At 30.9% G+C, this 18,320-nt stretch overlaps 7 protein-coding genes across 7 annotated transcripts; 3 read left to right on the top strand and 4 right to left on the bottom strand.

Annotated features, from left to right (window-relative positions):
* Positions 1–242: 242 nt before the first annotated feature.
* Positions 243–872, top strand: LSM4 (U6 snRNA complex subunit LSM4; the record flags this gene model as incomplete). Its single annotated transcript, XM_046078737.1, has 1 exon — positions 243–872. The coding sequence occupies one exon, from the start codon at positions 243–245 to the stop codon at positions 870–872; it is 630 nt and encodes a 209-aa protein (XP_045936502.1).
* Positions 873–1,285: 413 nt separating this feature from the next.
* On the bottom strand, positions 1,286–3,769 carry TMN3 (Tmn3p; the record flags this gene model as incomplete). The annotated part of the gene is made up of 1 exon (XM_046078738.1): positions 1,286–3,769. The coding sequence occupies one exon, from the start codon at positions 3,767–3,769 to the stop codon at positions 1,286–1,288; it is 2,484 nt and encodes an 827-aa protein (XP_045936501.1).
* An 801-nt stretch (positions 3,770–4,570) lies between these two features.
* On the bottom strand, positions 4,571–7,117 carry CDC27 (anaphase promoting complex subunit CDC27; the record flags this gene model as incomplete). Its single annotated transcript, XM_046078739.1, has 1 exon — positions 4,571–7,117. The coding sequence occupies one exon, from the start codon at positions 7,115–7,117 to the stop codon at positions 4,571–4,573; it is 2,547 nt and encodes an 848-aa protein (XP_045936500.1).
* Positions 7,118–7,755: 638 nt separating this feature from the next.
* Positions 7,756–12,093, bottom strand: SCDLUD_000151 (uncharacterized protein; the record flags this gene model as incomplete). The annotated part of the gene is made up of 1 exon (XM_046078740.1): positions 7,756–12,093. The coding sequence occupies one exon, from the start codon at positions 12,091–12,093 to the stop codon at positions 7,756–7,758; it is 4,338 nt and encodes a 1,445-aa protein (XP_045936499.1).
* Positions 12,094–12,960: 867 nt separating this feature from the next.
* SCDLUD_000150 (uncharacterized protein) lies at positions 12,961–14,955 on the top strand (the record flags this gene model as incomplete). Its single annotated transcript, XM_046078741.1, has 1 exon — positions 12,961–14,955. The coding sequence occupies one exon, from the start codon at positions 12,961–12,963 to the stop codon at positions 14,953–14,955; it is 1,995 nt and encodes a 664-aa protein (XP_045936498.1).
* Positions 14,956–15,504: 549 nt separating this feature from the next.
* On the bottom strand, positions 15,505–16,089 carry SLX8 (SUMO-targeted ubiquitin ligase complex subunit SLX8; the record flags this gene model as incomplete). The annotated part of the gene is made up of 1 exon (XM_046078742.1): positions 15,505–16,089. The coding sequence occupies one exon, from the start codon at positions 16,087–16,089 to the stop codon at positions 15,505–15,507; it is 585 nt and encodes a 194-aa protein (XP_045936497.1).
* Positions 16,090–17,104: 1,015 nt separating this feature from the next.
* RPL23A (60S ribosomal protein uL14) lies at positions 17,105–18,293 on the top strand (the record flags this gene model as incomplete). Its single annotated transcript, XM_046078743.1, has 2 exons — positions 17,105–17,146; positions 17,922–18,293. 2 exons carry the CDS (start codon positions 17,105–17,107, stop codon positions 18,291–18,293), a joined length of 414 nt encoding a protein of 137 aa, XP_045936496.1.
* Positions 18,294–18,320: the final 27 nt, after the last annotated feature.

Below are 18,320 nucleotides of genomic sequence, written 5' to 3'. Positions count from 1 at the left end.
TTTTTTTTTTTTTTTTCCTTTTCTTTTTTTCTTTTTTTTCATTAAATTTTATTTTTTTTTTATCCTTGAAGTGGAATGACCTGAGAGAAATAACACACTGGTTCAACAATATTCACTTTTTTAACCTTTGGCTTTTATTCAAAGGGACTTGTGTAGTCATTATTTATTCTTACCTTTTGACGCAAACAACCACCAGCAACTAAGAAAATATTTAGGAACCATTGTTACTTTTTCTGTCAATAATGTTACCTCTATATTTATTAACTAATTCTAAGGACCAACAATTAATTATCGAATTAAAAACGCACGAAAAAATCACCGGTACTTTAAATAATGTTGATTCATGGATGAATATTACCTTAAAACAAGCTAAATTAACACAATTTAACGAGACTTTAGAATTACCTGAACTTTATATTCGTGGTAGATTTATCAAATGTATAACTCTACAGGAAAATGTGATTGACACAATTAAACAAAATAACAATAATGGAAATAATAACAATATTAATAACTATAGCAACAGCGGTGGCTACAATAATAATAGAGATAGATTTAACAGAAGATCCCATATAAACAACAACAATTCTAATAACAGAGGTATGAGGAGAAGCTATTATAATAATAGCAACGGAAGCTATAATCAGCAACACCATCATCATAATGGATACTTGAATAATAATAGTAACAACAACAACAATACTAATAATAATAATAATAACCGCCAGTCACGTGTCTACTACTATGATAACAATAACAATAATAATGGTTCTAATAATAACAATACTAGGAGTGGATTAGGTGGGTATGTTCAATTTCATCAACCAAGGGATGTTATAGAATCTTCCACGAATGGGAATTCACAATTATAAAACAAAAAGAGTCCTATATCCTCCATTATTTACATGCTTTTTTATGTAAACTTCAAAAGGTTCAGATATCTAATAAATAAATGATGGAAGTTAGGAGTATATATATATATATATATATATATTTATTTGAAAACCTACAAAGGAATTTTTAAGATAAATACTTGGAATTAGAAGAATAAATAATAAAAAAAAAATATATATATTAGACACAATATATATATATATATATATATAATTTGGAATAAAACCTATTAAACAAACTTTTTTTTCTTTTTTATTTATTTTCTACAATTGTTCTTTTTTATTTATTTTCTACAACTGTTCCCTTTTATTGGTCATTAATATCCCCCCCCCCTCCTCTCCTTTCTAACATCATTACATGGAAAATAAATGATGGAATCATTTCAAAACTACTATGCATGCCTATTTTTGAAAAAAAAACCATTTCCTCCGCTACCATTTAAAGTGGCAAAATGAAAAACCTTACAAATGAAAAAACAACTTGAGATAAATCCCAAAGAACCAAAAGCAAATAAAACAAATCCATTGAATAGTGCAGTAAAGCATATGAATAAAAATATAGAGCTAAAATCAGTGATTTTTAAAACGAAAAACACATAATAAATAGAGTAGATTTCTAAATACCAGGCCACACTCCCTCCAATGAAAAAACTTTGCCATTTCCAATCGTCCAATATCCTATTACGTAAGGAAGGACTTGTAATCGTGTCTAATTGGGATTGGTCACCATCTTGTAATCGTAAATAGGCCTTGGAATAATAGAAATGTAGACATGTACCTATAATAGAAATACTACAGATACTTAGACATAATAAACCTAAATTGGCCAGCAAAAACCCATACAAGTAATAAAAATGGGCTTTCTCAGCCCATATACTTTTATATATGGATAATAATTCGACATAAATGACCGTAAATGGCACTATCCCAAAAATTAATATTAACAATATTGGATTATCCATAAATGTAGAGGCATTTTTATCAGTTATAGTTCCAACGTTTATAAAATTGGCATATGGTGTACTAGATAATGTGGATGATGGTGAAGGAGATAAATTAAAACCATTACTAGTGGTCATTTCATCATTATTATCATTGTTATCGGTACAAATGTTCATAAACATATCAAAATAAGTTATAAAGATATCGGAAATACTGATATTGTTACCTTTAAGCTTATTGGCGATATCACCGCTACTATCATTACCAACAACCGAGTCGCTAGTAGAGCTATCAGTGGTAACACTTGCGCGCCCATTATTGATTAATTCTAAAAATAATTTAGTGAAAACGGCAACCACCAAACTTAGCGGGATGCATATGATACAATATGCCCCAACTAATAGCACAACAGTTTTAAATGGTAAAACATGAGAAGAATCAGTAATCCAAACAATAGAATTGAAAAAAATAATCAAACATAATGTCAGTAAGGGCACAAATGATCCACAGACCAATCCTTCAAGTAATATTCTTTTCATTGACAGATTACTAGTATCATCAATACCATAATTTAATAATAATACACCAATAAAACTAGCCAAAATACATCCTGTAATAAAACATGATACTGCAAATGTATAAACCGTACCACCAATATTATGTAGCTTATTTAAGGAACACGAAATTAGTATGAAACCAAGCAATATACAACTTGATTGAACACCACACGATATAAGTAAAGATAAAAGGTTAAACCATCTTGACCTCTTGTTACCACCAATGACCCTGCTAGTATTTGTGAAGTGGCGTATGATGTTATACTTCAAGAGGCTTCCACTCCTTACACTTGTATTGATATTCCTTTCATCTACTAAGTGCATTGAACTATTGTCGTTTTTTTTTATTGATTGCTTCGTAGACACCAAATTCTTATATATAAACAGCACAATACTACAGGCTATAGAGGCAATAAACGCACTGTTTAATAATGCGATCCAATGCAATTTAGAGGTGTTCCATTCCGATATTTCTTTTGAATCAATGAAGTATTGCCATCTATTCCTCCATGTATGTTTTAATTCTTCACGCCAATAAACGGAATATGTAAATGGCAATCTAATTTCATCCATGGTTGCGCCTTCCTCAAAGTTCACTAACTCAAAATGTTTATAATTCTTGCTTCCACCAGGACATATAGCATCTGCTGTAGATTTAGGATAAACCTCAAACCCCAAAATGGTAAACCTATTATAGTCTTCAGTCCTATATCTAATAACCAACATAACATGATTGTTAATAAATACCTTCCCGGTGCTTTCATCAATAAATCCTAGGGGAAACCCATCAGTGTAATACTTTTTATGATCAATAGTGGAGATAAAAGTAGTGGCGCCAGGTAATTCATCATCAATTAGCCATTTAACCATGTATTCCTGTTTAATTAGTTCAATCAAATAATTAACGGCCCAAGGTTTTATGATTCTGTCACATAATCTTGCACATTGCTGATCCTTTTTGAAAAATAATTTATAGTCACTTTGCCACTTACGATCACCTCCCAAAATTTCCATTAAAGATAGATGCAACGGTTTTTTGTCACTTTGGGGTGGACAAACAAAGGGCAAATCATAATATGCATGAGGAATTGGATTATGTTCAGAAACTATCTTGTTAACCAATAGTTCAACTTTATCACCGGTATGATAAACATTTGGCTTAATCCAAGCACCGTTGCTTATATAATCTTGTAAATGTTCGATGGTTTTAAAATCTGTATTGGTAGAAAATTTAGATGTAGATAAGTGATGGTACGGCATATTTTTTACGACATTGTCTTTTTCTTTTTGTTCAGCATTAGCATTTTCGTTCTGTATTATCGATTGATAGTATTGGTAATGTGTTCGATTACTATCCGTTCTAATCATTTCAACCATTAAATTTAATATATGTGAGAACAGTACAAAAACAGTATACACAAATAAAAGTGATATGGCCATCTTGTGCACTTTTTTCAATTGGAACTTTAGTACCACCATACTTTTTGATATATATATATATATATATTTTTTTTTTTTTTTTTTTTTTTATTTTCTGGTGGAAGCAATTAGTAAATCTATAATATATATTTTCTCTCTTTCTTTCTTGTTAAAGGTTTATTTTTTATAAAAGTTAGTACATAAATTAGATGTGGTTATAAGTTTAAATATATAAAACAGGCGAGTGATAAAAAAAAAAAGGAAAAGTTTGGAAAGATGAAAATAAAAGGGTTCTATAGTTATGTTTGATGAATGTTTTGATTTTGCCGTTTACAGGAAAGAAAGAAAAAAAAAAATGAAAAAAAGAAAAGGAAAAAAAAAAAAAAAAAAAAAAAAATTTAATAATAAATAAAAAACTGTTGGATTTCATTAATGCACCTCCGCAGGGCAACAGCTCTTCCGTACTGAATAATAAAAATCTTTATTAGAGTAATACATATTTAAGAGTTCTTTATAAAAGTTATTTTTGTTCGTATTATCCTGGTAGCAATTACTTCCGACAAAATGTTAAGTACCACAGGTTACTGCATCTTTAGCATTCCAAGAATAATCTACACGAGCAACAACTATGGAACAGAACTATAGTTAGTTTTGGTAAGAGGTACTGTAAATATAAAAAAAAAAAAAAGAAAAAAAAAAAAAAAAAAAAACAATACAGTACACAATCAGAGTTAAACAGCAGAATAATACTAAAATCGTTTATGACTTTTCTGTCATTGAATCTTTAACCATTTGTGATCCTTTAGGATCCAAAGTCATTGCAACTGTAAATTCCTTTAATGAATCCTGTTCACGCCCCAATATTTTGTACAATTTGCCCAATAAGAAGTGAACGGTTGCTTCGTCAGGCACAATAGTTATAAGTTTTTCAAAATTTATCAAGGCCATATTGTAACTACCCATTTCCATCAACAAATAAGATTTTTTAAACAATGCTAAAGATGAATCTGGCTGCAATTCACATGCAATGTCGTAAAATTTCAATGCTTCTTCTTTGTAATTCAATTTCTCCAAAGACACACCACAACAACACAACAAAATAACATTTGCTCTATTTATAGACTGTGCTTTCTGGAAATAAAATAATGATTCCTCATATTTTCCCACCTTCAATGAACACATGCCCAAACCATAATAAGCATTGTAGTGATTTGGTGATATGCTAAGACTTTTTCTATAACAATTTTTAGCAGTGTCAAATGCATCATTATTAGAAAACTCATGACCTTCCAAGGTATAAGCATAAGTAAAATATGGATCCAATTTAATAGCCTTTTGGAAGCATTTGATGGCATCTTCATGATTTTTCAAACTAGAAAATAAATTACCAATACAACACCAGGTTTGTGGCAACAATGGTGCTATGTCTAGTAATTCATGTGATAAGTACGATAACTTGGATTTATCCTTTAAATGCCATAATAGTGTAGAATAAACATCCATATCTTGTACCCTAGTTCTTGTTAATCTTCTTAATCTTTCAAAATATTTTTCAGACATTCCATAATTAACAATTTCAAAGTGTAAAATTCCTAACTGAGCTATGCACCAAGGCATAGTTTCAGTGTAATGACGAGGCAAGTTAGTGCCTAACATCCTAATAGCTTTGTAGGAATCATATTTTAACGTCGCTTTCAGAATTTTTCCCAAATAATAGAAAATACCATTAATGTAATATTTACCATTGTTAGCATTACTACCAACCAGATTGTGATAATTTCTTTTTTCATCTATAAAACTTAAAATGGCTGGCTTGCTATTATTCCTATTATAAGGATAACCTTCCTCTGGTACAAAATTGGTGCTTCTGAGATGCGTTGCTCCTGGTGACTTTTTACTTTCTATAAAAGGTAGGGCTGTTGTACTAATATCAGGAACTATAGTAGATACAGGTAGTGGCGGTGGTGTAAGTAGTGTACTATTGTCATTTTTACGTTGTTGCTTTTTGTTGGTTAATCTATTACTAGGAGTATTAGTATCAGTGTTATCATTCCTCTGTGCAGTATTAATCTTCACCTTTGGACTGTTAAAAAAACTCTTTGTGGTGTCTGTATCTCTTAGTTTCCAGCGTTTATTATTGATTTTATTGGCTCCTTTATCCCCAGTATTACTCTCAAATGAGGCAGTTGGATTTAAAGATGTTATATTATTACTCTCCACCCTCTCATGATGCCTTTTCTTACTATTATTTGCAATGTTATTCGAATCTGTACTTGTAACATCATTATGGTCCATTTTGTATAATTTGTAAAGTTTAATATCCGCCCCCATTTTAAATAATTCTTCTACAGATTCCCACAAATATGGATTATAACCTAATGCTCTGCTATGGTAAAAACAACTTTCCTTCACTAGGTCCATTTTATAATAAATTTTTCCGACCAAGCTATTTAGGGTGGCAACATTTGGATAACCATATAGCATATCATTCATAGTATTGGTGGACATACCAGCCTCAAAATCTACCCCACCGATATTACTGTTAGTCAGCAAACTACTGTCAAAAAACTTTGTATTAATATTATTATTATTATCTCCGTAACTACCCCTTCTATCATAAGGGATTGATTTGATTAAATCTCCCCAGACAGACTCAAATTCGAGCAACATATTTAGAGATTCCTTTAATTTTTTATTTAACATAAAGGAACTTCTACTAAATAAATAAATCAACCCCAAATTCTCATACAAAAGGGAATCTTCAAACCCTGACATTTCAATCTCATTGTTGCATTTATCAATTCCATCATTGCTATTATGACCAATATTATTCGTTGTTCCCCTTTTAGCTGTTGATGCAAATCCAGTATTGTCATTGAAGGTTTTAACTATGTACCTTTCGGTTATTTCTAGCACACCATGGTAATTCTTATTCATAAACATTGCATAACAATAATGATATATACCGCTTAATTGTTTTTTTTTTAATTGTTTTTTTTTATAATTAGGCTTTCTTTGTACACTAGCACGTGTGTTAACAGGATGTGAGCCCGAAAATGGTAATAATGGTGAGTTGTCTATTAAATCCAAACATTCTGTAAATAATATTTCACCAATAAACTCGGCTGTTTTATAGTTCATTTGATAAAGTTCATTGATAACTAATGATATTAATAAGTCAGGCACATCGGCCTTATCCTCATCCGATATGCTTATTAGATCAAAAATATGATTCATTGTATTAATTTTTTTTCTTTTATCATTATTATTCGCATAAGTACTATTTCCAATATTAGATGTATTCATAATAGATATGTTGGGAGAGTTGTTTGTATTATGAATATGAGTGAAAAGCACAATAATTAAGTGAGTACTTTATTATTTTTGGATATGTTTATGTTTATGATATATAAGAACGTTATAATATAATCAAAATTTGTAACAACGCTAGGACCGTTTAAAAATAAAAAAATAAAGCATTTTTGTGTTCCAAAAAAAAAAAAAAAAAATTTATATATATATAATTGGCCTTTTTTGCGTACAAACAAATTGAAATTTCTAAATTGTTTATTTCTAGTTATCCGATGAAGAAGTTTTCCATAAGATTTCTATTTGCTATTTCGATCAGATAAAACAAAAAATAAACAAAAAATATATAATTATTAAAGAACAAAATATATATAGTAATATTACACGATCTATATCAAAATAAAACTTATATGTAAAAAAAAAAAAAAAAACTTACTTTTCCCATTATATGGACAATTTCAGAAGCATTTATAAAGGACCAGCAATATGAGAAAAAAAACGATAATGACAACGCACAAAGACGTATATATAATCAACAATGATCAATTGTCTTTATGTTCGCACATTCAATCGTCTTTTTTCTCTTCTTCTCTTTCTCTTCTTTTTTTTTTTTTTTTTTTTTTTTTTTTCTTTTTTTAAATCTTATTATCCTTGGTTTTTGGGTCTAATGAACTAGAATAGTTTTCAATTGGAAAACTAGCACTGTTAGTACTACTTTGCATATCACTATTGTTGACACTACGTGCTGTTTTGTTAGGTGACCCTGAAATACCACCAGAAACCATCAGATATGGACTACTGAGCCCATTAGAAACAGGCGTTCGCGAATTTTCACCGAAACCACTTTGCACAAGATTACTGCTATTATTATTACTATTACTATCGCTATTATTACTACTGCTCTGTTTCAAATAAGGCGTGACTATCTTTTGCTGTTCTTCCCAATTTGAGCGGCTATTTAAATCATCTCCATATTTCTTAGACTCTTCCTCTCTTTGGTTTGCTTCAATTCTTGCCTGTTTTAACATTTCTTTCGCTTGTGTTAGAGAAACTGTTGGAGTAACACATGAACTAATAATTGGGACAGAAGTATCAATATCAATAGTAGCCTTAATCAATGAACTCATCCATTTTCTCATTTCGTCTTTATTTTCAACAGCAAAATAATGCAATCTTTGTTGTGTAAAAGTTAGTCCCTTTTTAGAACCAGGTTGGGGCGGAACTAATTTAAAACAGTAACGACCCTTACCTGTACTGGCAGCATACAAAGATACAAACCTATCATCATCTCTTGCAGGTAAAACTCTGTGTGCCGTAATATCAATCAACCCGCGCTCCTTGGTGTCGTTAGTGCTCGTAAAATACGACAATCTGGTGCCATGTAGTGTAAAAAATCTATTTTTCCAAACACCCATTGTGCCCGCACCTTTCTTCCCCATCCAGCCATAGCAATCAGCATTCTTAATGGCTTCCTTCATGTTAATAGCCCTTATACCTTCTTGAAAAGCAGAAGTATTTTTTTTGGATTTTTTTTTACTCAAATCAATGTTTGTGGGTTGATTAAAAATGGCATTGTCTCTTTCTACTTTATCTTCAGAAACTCTACCAATATCTCTACCATCAATGTTATTATTTCCAGAATAATAGTTCACGTTACCTCTATTGTGTGATTTAGAGTGCTTCTTTTTAATATTTGTAACAGGACTTTTCGCAGGACTTTTCTTTTTATTTGGCACATGTGAATTGGAAGTAGCATCCGTTAACGATTTAGCCGGCGAATCATTCGGCAAGGCACTAGAAGTGTCAAAAAACAAAGCTTCTTTACTCTCAGGCGCGCTCATCGATCTCCTTTTCTCTTGCTTACTTTTGAATGGAGAGGTAAAGCTCACAGCTGACGAATCACCATGAAACAATAAACTGTGTCTTTTTGGTGAGGCAACCGCAATGGCAAGCTTATCATCATTGTTGCCTTTATTGTTGATTATTGGATGATTGAAAGGCGAAATAAACGAACTTCTTCTTTTCTTTTCATTTGTCGGTGTCGCACCATTAGTAGTCACGACTGTTGATTTTTCACTGCCACCACCAGTCACATCGTCAAGCTTGCTAATAACATTTTTTAATGAAAACAACGATGAATTTCTTTTATGTCTGGCACTGGAATTAAGCTCTCCATTAGTAATATTAGGGTCAAAGGGAGTTAAATTAGACAAGCTTGCCCTTCTAGATCGTTGATAACTAGATTGTCTCGAATGCGATTTATATCTTCCAGTACCATTATTATGCGTGGTAGAAACATTTCCATTAACCGAAATAGGATAGATACTCGATGCAGGCCTACTAACGCCATAATCTGAAGCAGTACTACTATTACTAATAGTTCTTTTTACATTGAAAATAGATGGGGGCATATCTAAACGCGGTGTTTCTGATAAATTAGCGATCTTTGTGTATAAATCATCAAAAGAATCATGTAAATTGTCGCTAGGGGTACCACCACTTCCAACATTATCTTCAATATAATTGCTATTATTTTGTGAAAGAGTACTAGTTGATTTTTTTGGTGTATACAATTTATTGATACTATTGTTATTAGTAGCCGTACCACTACTACCATTACTAATAGCACCATCGTTATTATTATTATTAAGGTTACGATGGTGATAGGGATTTGCACTATTATGACCATATTGCTTGCTTTGTTTTTTTGGGAATTGAAAACCAGCAGTAACGGGGGTAACTAATTTGTTATTACCGTTGGTATTAGTAAACCCAGTTATATCTTGCTGAAGATTTGGAGAGCTAATAGTATTATTTCTATAGGGATGTGAGCTATTACTTCCTCTTCTACTACTACTACTACTACTATTAGTACCACTAATGGCACTACTCATGTTTAGTTTATTATTTGAGTTTAATAGAAGTGGTGGACCAGTCGGTCTGTCTAACTCATGTATGCTTTTAACGTCTACGTCTTTTCTTATGTTACTATTATTGCGCTTTAAAATGGTCGGTGATGGAGTTTTTGCTGCTCTATCATTAATATTGTTAACATCACCGCTTTGGAACCTACTGGAAAACAGATATTCTGGTGATTTAGGTGGTTGTACTGGACTTGGATACGATGGAGGTTGAGGTGCTTTACGCGGAGATAAGAAATCCGATGCTTTAACTTTCAGTACAGATTCATCACCAATGATTTCCCTTTGAGGGGAAGAAATATTAAGTGAAATGGGTTTGGAGGCTCTTTTTAAATTATTTCCGTCATTAATATTATTATAGACTGTGCTTTTACTCGATGTAGCCATGGAAAATTTAGGTGAAGAGGCCTCTGATGATTGTGGTTCTTTAAAAATATGTTTATGATATGAATGGGTATTGCTATTTTTATTATCAACATTCGTATCATCAAAGTTACTACTATTATTATTACTATTATTATTATTTATAGAAGCAGCAGGCATCAACCCCAAATCTTTATCCAGAATGTTAGTATCTGTATTTAGTTTCGCATTAGAAGCGGAAAATAAAGTGTGTTTTTCATCCTTAGCACTAGTGCTGGCCTTACTCATAGTATTCTTATGCAATGCTTTGGGACCATAAGCTATTTCTCTAATATGCTGAATTTCGTTATATAGTTTGAACCTAGTTCCAAATGAATTAATCCCCAATTCCTTTAATGAAGATAAATCTAATTCTAACAACGATTTACCTGAAATTTTATTCTGTGAAAATTTATGTGAAACTTCCAAATCGAATGCATGAGAAATGAAGTAAGCAGTAACATCACCTGGTGTCCAACTCAATGCATCGGTTTCATTCAAATTTTCTGAATTTGTACTAGAAACGGTATACGTTTTAATGTTGTCACTATTTTTATTATTTGCCAAACTTTTATTGTTCTTATTAATATTAGTATTTCCACTAAAATCCAGAGAGGTTGTTGATCTATTTAGCGAAAGATTTAGGTTTTCTATACTAGTATCACTAAACGAATCTATTGTAATATTATTATTATTGCTATTGTTATTGTTATTGTTATTAGTATTAGTATTAGTATTAGTATTAGTATTAGTATTAGTATTAGTATTAGTATTAGTATTATTATTAGTATTAGTATTATTATTGTTGTTGTTGTTCGTATCAGCTTTATGCTCAATATTATTTTTATTATTGTTATTACTACCAATACTACGGCTTATCTGACTCTCAGTATTATTAATATGATCTGAATCCATTGACACATCAAGTTGCAGTTCTTTCAAAGCATTATCGATATCTGACATTGTACTGTTAATTATCAAATTACGTCCTAGTTTTCTGTTGTCAGTCATTAAATCACCATTCGCAGCGGTGGCATTATTACCGCTCAGTTTCATGGGTTTAGTATTTAGAGAAAAACTTCTATTTACAGCAGTATTAGCAGTCTCTAATGGCTGTGGCGTAGATAAATAATCCGTGGAAGAGTTTAAAGAGCTCTGTGATATATTAATTAAACTATTGTTGCCAACATTATTACTGTTATTATTATTACTGGTATTACTAATGACGCTAGGGCTTACTACCCTTCTAGTAGACTTATTTCTTGCCAGGGAAGAACCACGTTTTATTGTGATTTCCTGCGTAAAGCATTTAGGATATAAGCCCTCAAGCCCTGTTCTTAAATTTTTTCCATAGTACCAACCATCATTATATTCTTCATCATCTAATATGACTTGTATTTTATCACCAGACTTCATATCTAGCTCATCGTCCATTCTTTTTTGGTATTCATTTATTACAATATATAAAGGATATTTTTTTGACACGTTATTACTCGGGGCTGCAGTAGATCCTGTTGTGTTTACAATTGATGTCGACCCAATAAGGTTTGTGGGTGTTTCTATAATTGATACAGAAGAATCATTATTTTCCATGAAAACATCACTATGATTATTTAGATGAAACTTTGTGTTTATTGGCGGCAAATTCATTTTTATGTTGATATATATATGAGAGTGACCTTAGCACTTTTAAATTTGTACAGTGGTTTAGGAGCCGAGTATTTATTGTTGATTTATAATCGTTTAAATGTTTTTGTAAATGTTGTGTATTTCTATGTTATCTTATTTATTTTCAGCTTTACTTAATTATTTTGTAAGTTGTTGATTAAAAGAAGAAGAAAAAAAAAAAAAAAAAAAAATTCAAAAGCTTGCATAATTTGGGAGTGACAACTGTTACAACAAGGTCAAAAAATAAATAAAAAAAAAAAAAAATTAAGGATTAATCAAAAAAAAAAAGGAAACTCTTGCGAGAAAATTTTCTGTACGAAAAACAACCAAGCAAACAAGCGGAATAATACATATATATGTATATCACCAAGCCTTATAGAAAAAGTGGTATTATACAGAATAGTGTGATGTATGGGTTCTCATTTTCACATATATAACAATATCAAATGGCTTCGTACAAATCAATGCACATAAAAGTATAACCTAAAAATCCGAAACTATAAGGCGCAATCAGACGGTGGTCACGTTTTTTCTTTCTTTTTCATTGTTTATTTTAAATATACCTTTACACGAACCTTGGTCTATTTCGTCTTTCTTTCTTTCGTTCCCCCCCCACACACACACACACACACACACACACACGCGCCTCCCCCTATTCATTTTTCATCTCCTTTTTCAAATAGTCAAAACGGAAATTAATTACAACTATGTATATCACTTTAGCGTACTATATATCGCGTACAATTTGAGCTTAAACATCTCACTATAGAAAGATCCTTTTCAGGAATTAATACAGAACCATTTACTTCTCACAGAGGAATAAAAACTGTAGTTATTTAATATATTGGAATGTTTGGATCGAAAAATAAGTCAAGGAGACCAAAGTTTTTATTTAGATTCCATATTAATGAATTAACAAACATCCCACAATCATTTGGCTATTGCTATATTAAATGGAGCATTAAAGATGGTAATGGTAGTTCCTCATCAGGTGGTTTCAGCCCTTCTTCCCCGACTCCATCATCTGCCGCAAGAGTGTTATCTATAACTCATTCTCATCAATATAAAGGAGCTACTCCCAAAGTTTTAGTCAAAAATCATAGAGCTAGGTGGAATTATTCATTGGATAAACCATTGCAAGTTAAGTTGAATGTAGATAAGCAACATAAATTAGAAGATAAAATATTGTTATTGGAGGTTTATTTTGAATTTTTGGAAAATACTTTATTAGAGGAGGAGGAGGCAAATAATACAAATAACGGAAAACACAATGTTAGAAATCCCCGTACTTCAGAATCCTTTAGGAAATTAGTTAGTCAAGGTACCCTGAATGACTTTGACAACGAAATGGAAAAAAGGAATAACAACAATAATCATTCACATTTGGGGTCAGCTCCAACATCATCGACTTTAGCTTCTATTGGTTCGAGTTCTGTTGTTAGTGCTAAGATTGGACACAGTAATAAAGTTACAGGAAAGATCTTATTGGGCTCTATTTCAATCAATATTTCAGAGTATGTTAATGAAGAGGAAAATGCTCAAAGCAATAGGTTTTTGCTACAAAAATCCAAAGTTAATTCCATTTTAAGTATTACTTGTCAAATGGAGTTAATTAGAGGCTCATATGATGATTTTGACGCACCGCACACGTTTTCATCTGGTCAATTACCTAGTACTTTTAAGGCGGCCAATCAAGCGGCGAATGTTGCTAACAATTATAATAATAATATAAATCCTATGCATAATTCAGCAGCCCACATGGAAACAGAATTGGCGATTGATGCTGGTAGTTCCATAATAGATTTCCCCAATCACCATAATGAAAACAATAACAATAACAATAACAATAACAATAACAATATTAGCCATAGAGATAGAAGGAGCATGGACTTACAAACCCACAGAAGAACCGTTTCAAATGTATCAACTTCAAGTAATAAGTCCCATGATGGAAGACTAAGAAGAAACGGCTCTACTCGTTTAAGTATCAATTTATGTAATAACACTAGCGGTAATAGTAGCATTAAGAGCCCTTATCAGAATGAATTAACTCAGCATAAACGTAAAAATAACAATGGCAAACACAGCCTTCAACATCAATTCAATACCAAGTCAATTGAAAGCAATAAAAACGAATTTACCAATTCTGTTCTGGAAAAACTTTATGAAAAAACATATCAAATACCTTGGGATCCAAGACCGGGCGAATACACTCCGAAGGAATGCATTGAAAATATATTTGAAGGCGGAGATGGTTGGGCCAAGAATGACAATGGTGTGGATCTAATTGATTTACAAGCATTACGTCTATCTGAATTGGAAAGTATTGAAGATTATAAGATGCAGGCTGCCTATAATCTTTCATATCCTAATTTATTTATTAAAGGAGTGGGCTCACCTCTTAATAATTCTACAATTCAGAATGATTATTTAAGGTCTCAAATAACGGATGATAATAATATTAATAATGATGCTAGTAGTACCGATCAATTGAACAAATTTTTGGCGTATAATCAGTTAAATAGTGATACAAATAGTATAACTACTATGAATAATAATTCGGATCCAGATGGTGATAGTACATTAGATTATATTACTATGGATAGTAAAGAATATATGGAGAAAAGGTTAAATTGGAGAAATAGACAGTTTGGAAACATTCCGAGGGCTAAAACTTTTGGTACGACGCATTTACAAAAAAATACTTTCCCTAATAACAAAAACGACTACGAAACCACTTTTTCCGATGATACAACTGATAATAATGGTGATTTTGATACTGATTATGAGGATGAGGTTTTAAGAGATAACAGGAGCTGGACAATAAGCAGGATTTTACAGTAGAATCTTTTAGGGTGTAAATATACATGTATATGTTCGATACGTGTCCATTCATATATATATGAATTAATAGCTTTTAATTTGAATTGATATCAATATTTTTGATATAAAATAGTTTATCAATGTGTTTTTTTTTTTTTCAGCTTCAGTCTTGTAATTTTTCAAAAATGGAACTCAGGAGTTTTTCGTAAAATATAAATTAAAGGGAAAAAAAAAAAGTATTACCGAGCATTAATAATTTTATTTGACAATTAATTGAATAAAAAACAAAGACTCTAAATGCAAATAGTAATAAAGTTTTGTGATGTTGATTCCTATAGATATTATTTAATCAAAAAGATAACTAAAAAAAAAAAAAAAAAAAAAATGCCTCCCAAAAAAAAAAAAAAAAAAATATAAATATAATAATAGCCGAATTTTGCAAAAACCTAGAATAATAGCCCAGTAACATATGACATGTGAGTTGAATTCCAGTAAATAGTAGTATCAAATAACAGGTACCTTTTAAAACTGATATCCTATTTCCTTTTTTCAATATTAGACGATAACTCCTCAATTTTCGTCTCCTATAGAGGATTTAGTAATTTTTTTTTTAATTGTTCTTTTTCTCATTATAATTAGTTTAAATTTATTTAAAGGAACCTGCGTCCTACATAACGCACAAACACCGGGTTTTCTATGTGTCCTTGAACTATTAAGCATTTGAAACAAACATTCCGTACAGAAAACATGTCCACATATTGTAATAACAGCAGCTGAGGGCGGTTCAAAGCATATAGGACATTTGTATTCGGTTAAACTTTTGTTTTCTTCATTAGGCTTTTTTATATCACCAGCGCTGTTTTTTAAATTTTCTTCAGGGACCTGTGGTTTTTCGATAATTTCGATTTCGTCATCATCAACAATTTCTACAAGTTGTTGATTCTTTATGTCATTTTCATCGATTGATTCCAAATCAGTGGGATCAACTTTATTTTCCTTGTAATCGCGATGATTATCTTTCACCTCTTCAGTTACAACATTCATATCTTCTGTTGAGGTTTCTGCTTCTACTTCTCCTTCTTTGGATGTAGCATTTTTATTCTTGTTCATTAACTTTCTCCTTTTGTTGTGAGGATCTTGTGATTGTTTTAGCATTTCTATAGACTTAGTATTTTGAGATACCATGCCTCGTTGTTTACCTAAATTAAACCTGCGATAAATAAATACTGGTTATATGACGTTTTCTTGTAAAGGTTATCTTAAAGGTTATCGATTTAGTGGGTGAAAATGCTAACACGCATATGTGACAAACCAGAAGGAAAAAAAAAAAAAAAAACCTAAAAAATGACTTATTTGTGACAAAGTAAATCCGTACCTTATAATTTTTTGAAAAAAAGAAAAAAAGATTTAATTTTTTTTTTAAAAAAAAAAGTATGTAATTGCCCAAATGTTTAAGTCAGATAATGATCAAAAAATTAAAGAATAAGAACAACTGGTAAAATGATACTATCTTGACAGAAAGACTATTTTCTGAATAATATATTTTGCCAGTTACATATATGTGTTAAAGAGACAAGCAATTAGAGACATAGTATTTTGTTGTTGTTGTTTCAGCTTCTATGGTATAATTGGAAAACGTAACTTTGATTTCAATTTTTTATTTATTTATTTTTTTTTTCTTTCTTTTTTTGTTAGTAACCACATTTACACTGGCTATCGACTTTTTCTTTCCTTTCCATATCGCTTTGTCTGCCCATTCCATTTACTTTGAACGGAAAATTCAATTTAGACTGTCGCCTTTCTGTTTATTTTTTTTTTTCTTTCTTGCTTTTCGAATCGTTTCCCCCCCCATTTTAAACCTAAAAAGAGAATTATACTCCCACTATTTTTGGTTCTCAGGCTTTTATGTAATTTATAATTTTTTGATTTTTTGATTTTTAATAATTTTTTTTTTTTGTTTCTTTTTTTTTTTTGCTTCATTTCTTTCAGATTCTTTCATCCAAATAGTGATTATTCTGTTAAGTTACCTTTGTTTAAGAATATTGTATTTTGGACTTTATAGTACTGTTTTGGGTATTTTTAAACATAATCTAATTCCTTTTTTACTCTTTTTTTTTTTTATGAAAAGATATTAAAAGCCTTAAAACATACATATCCATAACTCGAAAACATGTCAGGTAACGGTGCTCAAGGTACTAAATTCAGAATTTCAGTATGTTTTGAAACCAGTAATATTTAGATTGGAAACAAGGCTTTTTGGTGAAGATAGCAACATTTTTTTAAATTTTTTTAAGGAAGAATATGGACAACATTGTAGATTAAGTACTGAACAGAGTTAAAAAGCGGTTGCAATTTGTTTATATACATATGTATCTGTCCATGCAAAATACAGAATGCAAATATATTGTAGATTTTTTTTACTGTGGGAAGAAGCTTGAACTAAATCAAGTGTCTAAGATAAGTCAAATGTTATATACCGCAAACTAGGGAGTTTTTACTTGTTGGGAGGGAATTTCTATGTATTAAAACAAGTTGTTGTAATACAGGAGAAAAATATAGATCAAATCAATTCTGTTTGCATGTTTATTTATACGTCAATTTTATGAATTAAACATATGAAATAATGATCAAAAATTCTGTGTTTCCACAAATTCTATAAGAATATATAATCTGTTATAGACAGTTTATGTGCTCAACTTTTAGTTTTACTGGTATCTCTAACAAGAATTGGACTTCAAAGGATATTGGTCAAGTAATACAGATTTGTCTACGTAGGGGATTATTTTGGAGACCTACTTTTTTCTCTTTTTCAGTCAAGCCTACAGTGCATATTTTTTTTCCCCAAAAAAAAAAAAAAAAAAAAAAAGAAATTCCAGTATTTTTTGATATATTAATAGTATTTACTAACATATCCTTTTTTTTTTTTCCCTTTTTTTATTCCTAAAAAAGTTCTAGGGAAAAAACACATTTAATAATATTTTAAACAGTTAGGTTTGCCAACTGGTGCTATCATTAACTGTGCTGATAACAGTGGTGCTAGAAACTTGTACATCTTAGCTGTTAAAGGTTCTGGTTCAAGATTGAACAGATTACCAGCTGCTTCTTTAGGTGATATGGTTATGGCTACCGTCAAGAAAGGTAAGCCAGAATTGAGAAAGAAGGTTATGCCAGCTATCGTTGTTCGTCAAGCTAAGGCTTGGAGAAGAAAGGATGGTGTCTATTTGTATTTTGAAGACAATGCTGGTGTTATTGCTAATCCAAAGGGTGAAATGAAGGGTTCTGCTGTTACTGGTCCAGTTGGTAAGGAATGTGCCGATTTATGGCCACGTATTGCTTCCAACTCTGGTGTTGTTGTTTAAGCTTTATTGTGTAAAGATGTGATTCAT

Source organism: Saccharomycodes ludwigii, chromosome I, assembly GCF_020623625.1.
Source record: "Saccharomycodes ludwigii strain NBRC 1722 chromosome I, whole genome shotgun sequence".
Taxonomy (NCBI): Eukaryota; Fungi; Ascomycota; class Saccharomycetes; order Saccharomycodales; family Saccharomycodaceae; genus Saccharomycodes; species Saccharomycodes ludwigii.
This window is presented reverse-complemented; position numbering and strand designations above follow the sequence as displayed.